The 15,432-nt window shown below is 35.9% G+C and overlaps 2 protein-coding genes across 2 annotated transcripts; both read left to right on the top strand.

Annotated features, from left to right (window-relative positions):
• Positions 1–436: 436 nt before the first annotated feature.
• On the top strand, positions 437–12,900 carry LOC111638846 (long-chain-fatty-acid--CoA ligase 4-like). Its single transcript, XM_023384602.1, has 7 exons — positions 437–825; positions 893–1,090; positions 5,385–5,562; positions 5,886–5,992; positions 7,679–7,814; positions 10,417–10,500; positions 12,827–12,900. The coding sequence occupies exons 1-7, from the start codon at positions 706–708 to the stop codon at positions 12,898–12,900; spliced, it is 897 nt and encodes a 298-aa protein (XP_023240370.1). The 5' UTR covers positions 437–705.
• Positions 12,901–12,953: 53 nt separating this feature from the next.
• On the top strand, positions 12,954–14,346 carry LOC111638852 (long chain acyl-CoA synthetase 8-like). Its single transcript, XM_023384613.1, has 5 exons — positions 12,954–12,964; positions 13,026–13,087; positions 13,151–13,215; positions 13,500–13,574; positions 14,050–14,346. The coding sequence occupies exons 1-5, from the start codon at positions 12,954–12,956 to the stop codon at positions 14,323–14,325; spliced, it is 489 nt and encodes a 162-aa protein (XP_023240381.1). The 3' UTR covers positions 14,326–14,346.
• Positions 14,347–15,432: the final 1,086 nt, after the last annotated feature.

Raw genomic sequence — 15,432 nt, 5'->3', positions numbered from 1 at the left:
ATTCCTCTCTCGGCAGATCGCCCACGTGTCGCGTTGTCATAACCAAATAAACCAAATCAGGAAATAGTAAGCTTCAAATTGGGCCAACAAAATCGTGCCCTCACACACTCTAACATCCATAGATACAGAAAAAATCCCGAATTTCTTTGTATTTCCGGGAAATTGAAGGTCCCGATTTCAAAAATCTTGAGGGGGAGGATCACTTTTTGACCGATCGCCATATTTTTTCTCTGTTGTATACGGCATAACAGCTGGAAGAACAATATTAATTTTATCACATCTTGTGAAATATTTTAAAAATTTCCAGAAATTTTGGCAAAAAATTGAAAAAATTTGAAAATAAAAGTTGTAAGTTTCATTCCTATTTTTGTACCGAAAACAATTAAAGAATTGAATAAATATTGAGGAAAAAAAGACACTGGCTTGTGTGTACAAACACGCGAATAGAGGAAAATCATTTCGTCATTACGTTTCTAGTTAACTATTTCAAAAGGGTATAATATTTCCTAACAGAGAGTAGATTGAACAGAGCGCTGGCGGTTATGAAAGGCTGATAACCATCTATTTATATAAACAGCCTTTCCCATTGTGTTTTCTTCATTCAACAAATCAGTCGGAAACACAACTGCACGTGTTATTCCATAAATCGGCCATTTTTCTGAAAGATATCGAAGACTTGGGAGAAACGCTTCGTACAGACAAACAATGGAAAACATAGCGATTGCTGGATTGACCATCGTCGTTTCAATTTACGATTTTATAACACTGCCATTCTACTTTATTCTTCAGAAGCCATGGAAGAAATGGAGGGGACCTCGAAAATGGGTGAGACTTTGAAACTTTTACTCTCCGTTCTCCAAATAGGGCGCATTGAAAAATACTTTGGTTTCAGGCGGAATCGAAGAGTGGCAATCCTTCGGGTCCTTACAGAAGAATCCGCGAAGGGAGCAGATATATGTTGAAGATGAAAACTTTGGATAATTTATTCAGGGAAAGCGTTCGTGTATTCGGAAATAGGAATATGTTCGGAACTAGGCAGATACTAAACGAGAAAAAGGTGAAGAACGAGGACGGGAAAGTAATAAAAAAGGTAAGTTTGAAGAGAAGTGGAAACGATGTAGATAGGAGGTTAAGGTCTGATTAAGCGGGGACCACCCTCCTTAGTTCATTTTAGGAAATTACAACTGGATGAAATTGAAGGAGGCCGACATAATAGTGGATGATTTAGCTCGTGGTCTAAGAAGCATTGGATTGAATCCTAAAGACAAGATCATCATTCTGGCTGAAACGCGCCTGGAATGGACTCTGATGGCTTTTGCTTGCTTTCGCACTAACATCACGGGTAAGCTTACTGGATGCAATTATCGGATTGCAAATTTATATATAGATTCCCACTACCGACCGTTCATTCGCCTGTCTGTCCTTCGTTAATTTCGAGAACGGAGTTACATGTATGAAAATCGAGACCAGATAAAGAAAGTTTAAGGGTCAGAGGACTCGATTAACAAATGTTAGGTGATTTTTTTTAATTAAAAGACGATTAAAAATTGTAGCCCGGTGTTGCGATCACATCACAATAACATACATTCGATTTTTTTTTAATTTTCTCTTTATTTTTTGTTAAATAACCGACTCTTTACAGTGGCCACTTGTTACAAAAATTTGGGACACGAAGGAATAATCTATGGAATTAATCAAATCGACTCACCTTATCTGGTTACCACAGGAGAATTTCTTCCCGAAATCAAGGTAAAACTATACAAAATATAAAATTATTATGTTACGTTAAAGTTTACAGTAAAGTCTTCGTTAATATACAAGTACTCTAAATTAGAACGCAAAGCCTTGTTTCTAATTTTTAATTGTAAATAATCGATAATAACTAGAATTCTGCCAATAAGAAAACGCCTTCTTTAGTTTTTTTACGCTTTTCCTCTCCTCCATCAATAAAAGGGTCTTCTAATTATGACTTTCGCGTGTCACTGGTACGAAAAAACCCGATGCGCTTAACCTAAATTAAATTGAATTGATAGAATAACGCAACGTAGCTATGGGCGATCTGTCAAGTAGATTGATTCCCGGCCCATCTATAAGAAGCTGGTGTGACTAGGTATTAGGTACGTGAAGAAACCCGGAAACTCCAAGCAGGTTGCCGTCTTGTGAAAATGATCCTTCTACCAAATAGCAGCATTTAGGTTTTATTTTGTTTCATGATGTACGGCGATCTGCCAGGGGAAGTGCCTCCCAGGAGGTCTTTTATAGAAAACTGGGCCCCATTTAGGTGTTACTAACGTAAGAAAATCCAGAAAACTCCACGTGGCCATCCCGTTGGCGAGGCGCGGATCCACGTCTACCGAACTACCAGTTTTCAATGGTTTTATCCACTAGGCCACCGGTCAGTCATCCCTTGATTGGCCACTCGAAGTCAAAGCAATAGGCCTTTATTGCCTGCCCATCAGTGGCTAAGTAAACAAAACTACTAAACACTGATGGTTCATCCCAGGTTCGAGTCTCGCCAATCGGATAGTCACTTGNACATCGACGGTCTAAAGGATTAAGTCTCCGGGAAACTTTAACTTTGTGCGTCAAACTCTGTGCCTACGTTGAAATCGACCAGAGGTATGAAACAAATAATTGTAAACTCTCTCTCCGCGAGTTAGGAGCTAGTGAACTAAATATAGATTTTGTAACCTATATTTTTTTTTCCTTTTCGTTTTATCTAATAAATCGTTGTTTCATTGTTAAATGGTGTCCTTTTACTCGTATATCGCCTATGCCTCGTCGACGACCCCTCTCACCTCCTCCACTCGACCTGACAACAAAAATCCCGACCCTTCGGGACCGCATTCGAAATTTAGCCATCTTGACACGTGAGTAGGTTTAACGACCTGTTGCCGAAAAGGGAGAGTCGACGGATTCCGACCTCCCCGGCGGTTCACATAAGTGAGAGTATGTGTTATTGGCTTACTAATTTATTTGTGCATATAGTCCTAATTTCGAAACATTTATGTTTTTTATTGTTTATAGGCCTGTTATTTAGACATGTCTACCGATTTAGTTCTATTACGTAGAACTATATCAAAGACCGAATGGAGGATTTTAGAACTTTAAGAATTTGTTTTGATCATTATGATTAGTGTTTATGTGTATCGTTGTACTGTACTGTAGCTTACTTCGTTTTACTCTTAGAGAAAGTAGGTCACACATTAGATTGGTGACGTAGACTGTCGACTTTTTTAGAGTGCATTTGTAAAAGACACTTCTCCAGGAAAGTGTCTTTTACAAAAGTTATAGTTTCTTTTCAGATGCATGCCAATGATAAATATTGTTTTACAATTAAATACCGGTGAATTAATTTAACATATGCAATAAATCTGAAAATGAATATATAAAAATATTTCCACATTTTTTTTATTGTTTTGTTCTTTTTTAAAATTTTATTTATATTTCTTCTACATAAATTAAGTATATTAACCAAATGCTAATATTTTAAATCGCTTTAATATTTGGGTGTAAATTTGAACAACAAAATTAAAAATGAAATAAAAGATATACAGTACTAAAATTTTCTTTTATTTACAATAATTACGTCACTTCTACAGAAAGTAGAACACGAGACGACCTTCACCCACTTTACAATCCGGGGAGGGGGGGTAAAACCGCCAGGCGTCGTTGTTAAGTCATCTACAATCGTGGATGAAATTCGTTAACTGTCAATTACATTTTCTTGAATTCGATTCGCAGGTTGGAAAAAATCGTCAGGACTTAAATGCATGAAACTTTAAAAAATTATATAAAATTGAAAATAAATTGAAATCTTTTGAAAAAATCGTAATGGATAGAAAATCACAAGACAATTTAATATAAATTTGAAAAAAAAATTTTAGACAAAAATTACCGCGAAAAAAAAATTCACATAAAAAAAGAATTATGTGACAATAAAGAAGAATTTTTTCTTTACTAGACGTAACTGTTTACAAATTTTTTTTTTGCAAGGGAAACGAGAAAAACTCGTGGGAAAATTCTTAAAAATTTTCCCACGCTTCTACTCCACTGCTGAAAGGGTAATATATCAGATGATCCGCGGATCAAGTGATGTATTACTCATCATTGCTTTTATCAATTCGATCGAGCTTTGCCGACATAACAGGCCATCGCTTTGAAATGTCTTTTAACATTTAAAATACCACCCAGAAGTATTAAAAGTTTTGATATATGCTATAGAGCATGAAGTAGAGATACCGACAATTATTTAATGCCCATCAGTTGCCCAGTGGATAAAATCACCGAACATAGGTCTGCTGCAGGAGGTGACTTTCGGGACGTCTCTTATGGAAAACTGACCCTATTTAAGTGTTAACCTTTCAATAGTGAACTAGTCAAACAGAAGGACTATGTACTACTGTAGTATATAGTCCTTGAGTCAAACCTGTTTCTACTTCAGGTAGTGGAAAATAAACATGGAAAATTTTAGAAGTATTTTTTTCAATCATTATTTCTCATTACTTTTTCGGAAAAAGATTTTGTAAACAGTTATGTCTAGTAAAAAAATCTTTTTTTATTGTTACGTAATTAATTTCTATGTAAATGGTTTTTCGTAATAGCTGTAGGCTAGTTTTTGGCGATACCCCTTAAAATTACTTGATGACTATAGTCGTCCCTCACCACTGCCATACGATCTCCCTTGACGAGTATAGTCGTCAATCACTTAATTATTTCAAAAGGGTATAATATTTCCTAACAGAGAGTAGATTGAACAGAGCGCTGCCGGTTATGAAAGACTAATAACCATTTATTCATATAAACAGCCTTTCCCATTGTTTTCTTCATTCAACAAATCAGTCGGAAACACAACTGCACGTGCTATTCCATAAATCGGCCATTTTTCTGGAAGATATTGAAAACTTGGGAGAAACAGACAAGCAATGGAGAACATAGCGATTGCTGGATTGACCATCGTCGTTTCAATTTACGATTTTATAACACTGCCATTCTACTTTATTCTTCAAAAGCCATGGAAGAAATGGAGGAGACCTCGAAAATGGGTGAGACTTTGAAACTTTTACTCTCTGTTCTCCAAATAGGGCGCATTGAAAAATACTTTGGTTTCAGGCGGAATCAAAGAGTGGCAATCCTTCGGGTCCTTACAGAAGAATCCGCGAAGGGAGCAGATATATGTTGAAGATGAAAACTTTGGATAATTTATTCAGGGAAAGCGTTCGTGTATTCGGAAATAGGAATATGTTCGGAACTAGGCAGATACTAAATGAGAAAAAGGTGAAGAACGAGGATGGGAAAGTAATAAAAAAGGTAAATTTGAAGAGAAGTAGAAATGATGTAGATAGGAGATTAAGGTCTGATTAAGCGGGGGCCACCCGCCTTAGTTCATTTTAGGAAATTATAACTGGATGAAATTGAAAGAGGCCGACGTAATAGTGGATGATTTAGCTCGTGGTCTAAGAAGCATTGGATTGAATCCTAAAGACAAGATCATCATCCTGGCTGAAACGCGCTTGGAATGGACTCTGATGGCTTTTGCTTGCTTTCGCACTAACATTACGGGTAAGCTCACTTGGATGCAATTATCGGATTGCAAATTTAAATACAGATTCCCACTGCCGACCGTTCATTCGCATGTCTGTCCTTCGTTAATCTCGAGAATGGTGTTAGATGGATGAAAATCGAGACCAGATAAAGAAAGTTTAAGGGTCAGAGGACCCGATTAACAAATGCGAACTTCCGGTCTGTACCGGAAGTTAGATGATTTTTTAAATTAAAAGAAAATTAAAAATTGGAGCCCAGTGTTGTGATCACATCACAATAATATACATTCGATTTTTTTTAATTTTCTCTTTATATTTTGTTAAATAACCGACTCTTTACAGTGGCCACTTGTTACAAAAATTTGGGACACGAAGGAATAATCTATGGAATTAATCAAATCGACTCACCTTATCTGGTTACCACAGGAGAATTTCTTCCCGAAATCAAGGTAAAACTATACAAAATATAAAATTATTATTGTGACCAAAGAGTCGACACCTCTTGGATGGATGACACCACCGCCTCTCGTTTGACACGGAAACCTAACTAGGTCACGCGAGCGGTTGCGTAACGGTGCGATCAGATTCTGGATGGAGGGAGTGAGAGACAGCGCAGTGGAAGTGATTCCTTCAGAGACTAGATTATCATAACAACCGTTTAATGGGTAACGCTAGGAAATACATATCTTAAAATATGTCCATAGTTTGATAATAAGGTTTAAATGACCGTTCTCGAGAGAGAGAGAGAGAGAGAGAGAGAGCTTACAATAGGTCGCGTGGCGATAAATACCCGGAGTTTGGTTGATTCTCGAATAGTTGATAATAAGGTTCTTGAGGTTAATAATCCAACTTCTGGTTCTGGCGACGACGTTAGCCCGACGTTATATTAGGCACTTAAAAAGTACGGTTGGCGATGAAGTTAATCCAAATAGGAGGCACGTAATAAGTCCGGTTGGGAGCTGACGACTTGTTAGAGGAACGGCTGCAACTGTGACGAAAATCTGTTTGTAGCTATATTCATTTGACAAGTTTCCGATAATAGGTCGGAAGGTTATGTGAAAGCGTCTTTTCGCGACTGAGAACTTGCTGAGTGATTAACTCCTAGGTGTGAAATTTGATACTTAATCGATAAAATAGTATTGTTAACGATTTAGGTCAGGCTGTAGGTTAATAAACACTGCTGAGTCTCACATTACGTTATGTTATGTTACGTAAAAGTTTACAGTAAAGTCTTCGTTAATATACAAGTACTCTAAATTAGAACGCAAAGCCTTGTTTCCAATTTTTAATTGTAAATATTAGATAATAACCAGAATTCTGCCAATAAGAAAACGCCTTCTTTAGTTTTTTTACGCTTTTCCTCTCCTCCATCAATAAAAGGGCCTTCTAATTATGCCTTTCGCTTGTCACTGAGTACGAAAAAACACGATGCGCTTAACCTAAATTAAATTGAATTGATAGAATAACGCAACGTAGCTATGGGCGATCTGTCAAGTAGATTGATTCCCGGCCCATCTATAAGAAGCTGGTGTGACTAGGTATTAGGTACGTGAAGAAACCCGGAAACTCCAAGCAGGTTGTCGTCTTGTGAGGATGATCCTTCTACCAAATAGCAGCATTTAGGTTTTATTTTGTTTCATGATGTACGGCGATCTGCCAGGGGGAAGTGCCTCCCAGGAGGTCTTTTATAGAAAACTGGGCCCCATTTAGGTGTTACTAACGTAAGAAAATCCAGAAAACTCCACGTGGCCATCCCGTTGGCGAGGCGCGGATCTACGTCTACCGAACTACCAGTTTTCAATGGTTTTATCCACTAGGCCACCGGTCAGTCATCCCTTGATTGGCCACTCGAAGTCAAAGCAATAGGCCTTTATTGCCTGCCCATCAGTGGCTAAGTAAACAAAACTACTAAACACTGATGGTTCATCCCAGGTTCGAGTCTCGCCAATCGGATAGTCACTTGGAGTATTTCCGGTGTTATTTACGTCTAACACCTATTTGCGAGCCAGTTTTTCCCATAGAAAATCCTACCGGGAGGCAACACTTTGTCAAATCGTCTAAGTGTTGATTTGCCTTATTACATTAATCTAATGTCATCGTTTTCTGCTTCAATTATCCGATTATTTTTTTTACAGAAATTTCTGACGAAGATTCCTTGCATCCGGCACATCATTTATTTCGAAGACTTCTTTCCAGCCGAAGTCGAAGGATTTCCCGAAAATGTGACTTTGACGTCTTTCTCTGAATTAAAGTCCTTGGGTAATAATTCAGGTAATATTTTTTTTTTCAAATTAATTTATTCGCTATGACCAATAAGTTATAAATGAAGTTGGCATTAGACTATGTTTAAATCGGAATTTTTCTTTTCGAAAACTCCAAAATTCGTTTAAGTCTCGTTTATTAAAAATTCCCAAACACCGAGATGTACAGTCAATTTGTTTATTATCTTAAATATACCTTGAAAATGGGATGGTTATTCCTAATTTTCTATAGTAATATGGTCTATAATTGCAATTTTCCTATTAGTGGCCGAGTGGATAAAAACCATTGAACACTGGAAGTTTGTTGTGGGTTTCTATCTGATCAGCAAGATGGTCACGTAATGTTTTCTGTGTTTTCGTCACGTGTCTAAGACTTAAATAAATTCCAGTTTACTTTAGAGTCTTCCCGTAAAGTACCTACCCATTGGCAGCTTGCCCACGTGTTAATTCGCTTTAATCTATGAAATAGGCAGATCGTATGGACGAGCGGTCAAGGTGGAAGCCTACCGCTGTGGGGACCCGGGTTCCAATATGGATACTCTCAGCGTTAGCCATCTTTTTTGCTGTAGAGCCGTGTTTCATTCCAACCGTTCAAGGATCTGAACACAAATGTCATCTAGAATGGAAATTAAGCATATAAGTATATATTCTTGAAATTTTAACTTATATTTAGGAGACTTCAAGAACATCGAAGTCTCCACAAGGAATTTACATAAAAATTCAAGTGGAGATTTCCTCATAATTAAATCTACATCTGGCATTGCCTGAAAAATAGACCAGGTAATTACCTCGTTTATTTTCGAGGCAAACTAATTAATGCCAACCATAAATTTTCTGAAACATTAAAAGGAAATATAACCTTTGTTCTACTCAACACCATTACAGTGGTGAGTAGAACCAATTATTTCAAGTTGCAATACATATCATTGTAAATACTGTATGATAGGCTGTACCACATTAAGAATAGAACCTATTTACTTAGTAGGAATAGGATATGTTGACACAGAATCAATAACAAAGTTTCGTTCAGAGTAAAACATTACAGTCGTGATACAATTATTCCTTTATCTGGCTAATTAAAGACGTTTAAAAATTATTTGGGAGGGTTGTTGCATATAACAATTGAAAATTGCGTATTCTAATAGCAGTTTTGAATGGTGATTTAAACAATTTCCTTATATTTTTGCAATCTTCCTGTCAATGTACGCAATCTTTCTAATTTTATACGCGATAATATCTCTAATGCATCGTAGTTATTGTATTATTATGTAAAATACTTCCATAAAATAGATAAAGTTTCCGTAATTATTACAACACATCTGTTATCTTTCATAGAATTTCTCTTCTAATCACGCAATTTGTCAGTCATTTCGAAAGTTTGTATCAGTCGCACCGTTGTAAGAAATATTAATATATATAGGCCTATATTTTTTTTTTAATATTCTTCCATTAAATACTACTGAAGACTGTCTTACGTGTCATTTTATAATAGAATATATAATAATAGGATGATTTTAGTGCAAATGAAAGCTCCAATTCATCTGTACTTTCGATGAATTCTTCTTTAAAAATCTACAATCAATTGCATAACTTTCCGGGTAAAAGTTAATATTGTGTGTGGTGCCATCTGTTAGGAAATTTTATTTAAAAAACTTTTCATGAGAATTATAAGAAAATGGCTTAATTTTGAGGGTAGAGATGAATTTTATAAAACAATTATAAATGCTAATAAAAGTCTATAAATATAAGGTTTGGACACGAAACCGTAATGCATAGAGGCAGTCGCCATATTGGGTCCTTTGAGGTCGTGTGTAAAGTGTTTCTAGAGCGAATTTGGTTATTAGTTTTTTTAAAAAAATATCAATTAGTTATATTCTTGTTATGTATTTTTTTTAATGGTTTGGTATTCGGCACCGAATTATAAAAAATTGTCAGCCAAAGGTGCAGAATTATTCCGTTTTCTTGTTGACAGTTCTAGAAGAGTGTTGATTTAAAAGTTAATATAAGTAATGGTTAATTAATGATTATATACAGAGGAACCAGATTTATTAGGATAGGGAATATTGGTGTCCTGACCTTATGTTTATAGACTTTGCTAATAACGAGTAAAATCTTCATTTATTTCAAACAACATCGAGAAACGACACGTGACCTACCTGTATTTCTTCACCCCTAGACCTTTAACCATCAAAATTTAATGGCATCAATGCCCCAAACGCACAAACCTCCCTGCAAAATTTCAAAAATTTTTGACAGAGGGCACAAGAGTTATTAAGCTTCAAAACGGGTGAATAAAATCGTGGCCCATTTAATATTTAGACAATGTCTTGTGCAAATATCCTCTAAATTTCTGAATTACGATATCTTGCAAAAGGATTTTATGTTACCGGTCAACTTGCACCTCCAAGAGTTATTTATCTACTTTTATAAGATTCAAAGATTCCTGCAATAAATTTTAAAGAAATTTACTATTAAAATTGAAATTTACCAGACAAATTTATCAGACTATCTACCCAATTAATGGGCTATAATAAGGCTAAGTTAGTTATATAAGAAGTAATTTGCCTATAGAAATAGAGACTTCTAAATACAGTAATAAATATATTTTTCAGGCTCAAATATCCAATTGGAAGCGCCTTCTCCCGACGACTTGGCTTTGATCATGTACACCAGCGGATCCACTGCCGAACCCAAAGGTTTGTTCTGAATAAGTTTAGTATAAAATTTCCCATAGAATTTACATGTTTATAAGAAAATCTATAAGCTACATTCGTGTGTTTTAATATTACAGAAATGTTACGAATTTTACGAAATGTTTGAAAATTTGTAAGAAAGATACGTTCATACAGAATTTTCAAGTACGATATTGCAATACAGGCTTTATACAAAATGATACAAATAATTTTTGAATAATTGTTCGAAAAAACGATTAGTAATAGGTGAATACAATATGCATTATATAAACAGGAACTCACAGATTACGCCTGCCCTAGAGCAAGATGGCGACTAGTCCAAAGCGTGTTTTTTTTTATTTCTAATAAAGTTACAATATATGAGGGAAGGAGCTTATCCGGCACTTTTCAGCTCCTCTTAACAACACGAACACGTAGAAAACAGACATAACAACCAAAACAATCACATAGTCAACATTAACAATAGAATACTTTAATAAGATGGCTCTAACAACGGTGACAATAATACATTTTTATGAAATTCTTTATTAATAAGTTTTTTCGTTTAAAAATATCACGTACTATACAGTGATATCTCGGTTTTCGTCAATAATCCGTTCGAAAACAATCGGAGAAATCCGAAACCGACGAAAACCGAGGCAATTATTTCAATGTAAATCCAATTAATTCGTTGTAGACACTCCAAAATACAGATCAAAAACACATTTTATACAGAATAAATACAGTGTTTAATACTAAAAAAACAATAAGAAATTAATATAAAATGAAGAAGAATAAATGAATATTTAACATGGTATTCAAAGGGCTGCTGGCTATGGAAACTTTCTTTGGTTCTGTGATGGAGCTAAAATGAAAGGAAAGCAAAGCAATTTTTTTAACTCTCTCTGCCCTGTGGGTACTAAGAGGACCTCTTTTAGCAAGCCCATTGTAAATTCGGCCAAACCCACAATGGGGCGGTCGGGTGGAGTGGGACGGGGCCCGACATATTCGGATGGACCACTTTCCGAAAAATTCCTAGGGATATTTTTCTCTTCCGCAGTCGATCTCGGGATCCCCCAGAGCGGTAGGCTACCACCTTGACCGCTCGGCCATTCTGCTGTCATGGAGCAGTTGTTTGGCTAGACACGCAGAGTAATGCTCACACTACAAGAAACAACGCTAAACTGAGCAGGAAAAAGCATGGGTCTCCCTTTGTTTTTGCAAATTTGCAGCGAGGTCACATGGGCACAGCAACGAAATCCGAGGCAACCGACGGAAACCGAAACAAATTTTTTGCGAAAAAAATCGACGAAAACTAAAACCGACGATAACCGAAGTCAACGAAAACCGAGGTATTACTGTATATGTTTTACATTATTGAACTGTGTCTGTAAAATATATTGCAATTAATAATCACCTGGTACATTTGAAGATTTTTGTTGTAGCTTTTATATAGTATATGAAATTATCATATTCAAATATAAGTTTCTGTGAAAACGAGTATTATCGTCTAAAAAATAAATTGGAGGCCAAATGCACCGCTGAAAAGTCTTACGTAAGACTCAAAGGATCTCGTCCCTATATCTTTAAGCAGTCAGGGTGCCTTCCTCAAACACGTGGAGAGGTGTAAAGCCGTTTAAAACGATGCCTTCCCAGACCATGAGATCTCCTCCCCAAAATGGTCTCTCTTCCTAATGTTAGTGAGATAGAAGCGGGTCCAAAGTTGTTTTCAGATGAAGAAGACTCGTCGCGAATCAGTATCTAGACTGACTCGTAACTCGTCACTAAAGAGAAATGGACCCCCCCCCCAATCCTGGGCGCAGAACTGATGTTCACAACACCAATTCAAGCGAGTTTTCCTTCGAGGAGGAGTAAGAGGGATAGATGCCACTGACCGTCTTGCACAAATTGCATAAAAACCACCCTCCCCCTCCCGAAGCCTTCAATAAATAGTTTTCCTTGAAATAGTTCCACAGACAGCTGAGAAGAGCTCATTGGAAAGCTGAATAACTGTCATTCCCCTATGACAGTTAGCGATAATAACCAAATAGTGGGCTTCTGGGTGTGTGATGGATCTTTGCTGGCCTTATCTTGGTAAATTTACATACCGTATGTGTTAATTTTGGCTTTTGTAGCTTAAATTATTTTATAATTCTATTCAAAAACACCATTTATTTATTTAATTTTGGACACTGAAGCACAGCATAACTCACAGTACGTTGTACTTTTTAACTAACACTGAATTATATTCCTCTTTGTATTTAGGCTAATAATCGACGTCTTTATTGTTCTAAAAAAATACACTAATTAGATTATTTGTACTAATTTAGAATATTTTAAACAATTGCAGGAGTGTTGATTACTCACAAGTGTATACTGAATTGTTCTCAAGGGGTATACGACGTATTTAATCCCATGTTGTGAGTATATAATTTGGTCCGTTGTGGATTTTTGAGTTAATTAATAAGGAAATAGCGATGAATATCATGTTATTCGTGGGTTTTCCGTCTAATTTATTATTCATTAATGAAAGTTATTTAATATTTTAGTAACAAAGACAGCGTTTATCTGGCGTATCTTCCCTTGGCTCATATCTACGAAGTGATGTGTGGTAAGAATAATTCGAATGACTCAATATATTGTTAAACTTCTTCTAATTCCTGTTTTATTTCAGAGATATTGTTCTTGGGAATGGGAGTTGGCATCGGTTATTCTTCTTCGCTTACCATGTCGGATAAGGTGAGTTCTTACCTGTTTTCATTAACTCCCACCCCAATCATGATATGACACATACAGGTTAACACCAGTCTATCTTTCCATCTTTTCCATTTTATAATAATTAAAAATATAAAATTTTTATAACAAAATCTCCTAACAGATAGCACGACATATATTTTTATTTATTTCGATTAATTGTATAAATGTTATTTTTAAAATAAAACCTATAAAAGCCTGGAAAGTTAGGCAACTCGTTACTAGATTTTCCTATTTATTAAATGCATTTTAATTATATATTTTTTCAGTCTCCGGGGATCGAAACGGGTACCTGTAAAGGAGATATCAGTGTACTCAGACCAACTTGCATGAGTTGTGTTCCTGTAAGTGTTTCCATTTGTTGTTTTTCCTATTTAAGTAGAGTTTCCTTCGTTTCTCTTCACTCGATTTCGTTTACATATTTTTCAGTGTTTACCCAGATAAAGATTTAACAGGAGCAGCCATAACTAGAATAGATATTTTCTTAATTCAATTAATAAATGTGAGAATTAAAAAAAAAAACAAAGTACGGTTTCCTCATAAATTTACTTCTTTACGAGGAAACTGTGCAAACACTAGACCCTTCCATTGCATGTAAAGATAATGTTTCGGTTAATATAATCAGCATCTTAAGGTTAAAGTGAATGTATCATTTAAATAATACAATTTTCCACTCGGATATTTATCTACACGGGTTCTTTATTGAAGCATGATTTTTAAACACTCAAAAATATCGAAAAAATAAAATTATTTCTCCATTATGATTCGCAAATTCATACTTTCTTCGATAAATGATTGTTTTATTGTATTTTATGTCAGTTAGTACTGGACAGAATTCGAAAGTCGATATTAGAAGCGGTGGATGCCAAGGGAACCATCTTCCGAATCTTCTTCAATTTCGCCATTAAATATAAGTCTTTTTGGAAGAAGAATGGCTTCCAGACTACCATCTTAAACAGCTTAGTACATTATCCTAACCCAAGTTTTGTCCGTTATAGATTTAATTACTTTCACCCATGGACTGTAAAAGAATCCGAGGACCCAAGGTTATCGTGGCAACACCAAGATGGTCTTGGGTCCTCTGTTAAACAGTAGAATTTCGATTATCTAAGATTGAATCCCTTACCTCGGATAATCGGGATTCTACTGTACAAGAACATGTAGTTTTTACAGAGTAACTTCGTCAAAACACTGCAAGACTTATACACAAATACTCGCTTTCTTTTACCCAAAGCCCACCAATGGCCGAGTGGATAATACCATTGAACATTTGGTAGCCGGTCGTGGGTTTGTGCCTGGCCAACGAACAGGCCACGCGGAGTTCTTCGGGTTTCTTTACTTTTGTAACTTCTACAGGAAGCATCTTCCATATGTCGCGTTGCCATAAACGAATGAAACCAACCAATCCTTCACCCGAAAACAGATTGAACCCAAAATTAAACGATTTTCTTTCAGATTGTTATTCGACCGTCTTCGGACAATAGTGGGAGGAAGATTGAAGCTTCTCACTGTGGGAGGAGCACCTCTCTCCCCCGAAACGCAACTTTTCATAGAAACTTCTCTGGATGTTCGCCTTCTTGCGGTGTACGGAATGACCGAGATAGCAGGAGCCTGCACCTTGACAGATTGTGAGTATTATCAAATGTTCTCTTTCTTTTCTATCGGCACTATCAACAGGTATTTTCCAGTTTTGTCGTGGGTTCTGGCTAGNACCTTACAGCATTGTAAGGCATTTTGAACATGTAATCGATGCAAAAGGAGTGCACATTAAACAAATGTTGTGAATAAAAACCTTTTGCGTGTTTCCATTTTGTATTTCTTGTTCTTCATGCGCCATTTTTCACCTAGTGGTAAAAATTCGAACTAAATATATTTTTTTGCATTTTTCTTTTCCCCTGGTACATATAACATTTAATACCAAGTTTCATCAAAATACGTCCACGAGAACGGGCTCTACACAGGTCCGAGTAGCGCAACTTTAATTACAACCACACTGTACATTAGCAAATACTGTACAGTACATACCTGTATTAAATATAAATAAAACTCTACAATTTATGCTATTAAAATGTAAATACCAAGGGTTGAAATTCTACTTGACACTTCAGTTCGTAATTTGTAATGTTAATATTAAAATTAATTCCTGTTGTATTATTAATATTGAGATAAATCACTGAAGAATAAAATTATCAAATTGTAGTA

This window comes from Centruroides sculpturatus, unplaced genomic scaffold, assembly GCF_000671375.1.
Source record: "Centruroides sculpturatus isolate CEXI.00-Female unplaced genomic scaffold, Cexi_2.0 scaffold1109, whole genome shotgun sequence".
Classification (NCBI taxonomy): Eukaryota; Metazoa; Arthropoda; class Arachnida; order Scorpiones; family Buthidae; genus Centruroides; species Centruroides sculpturatus.
This window is presented reverse-complemented; position numbering and strand designations above follow the sequence as displayed.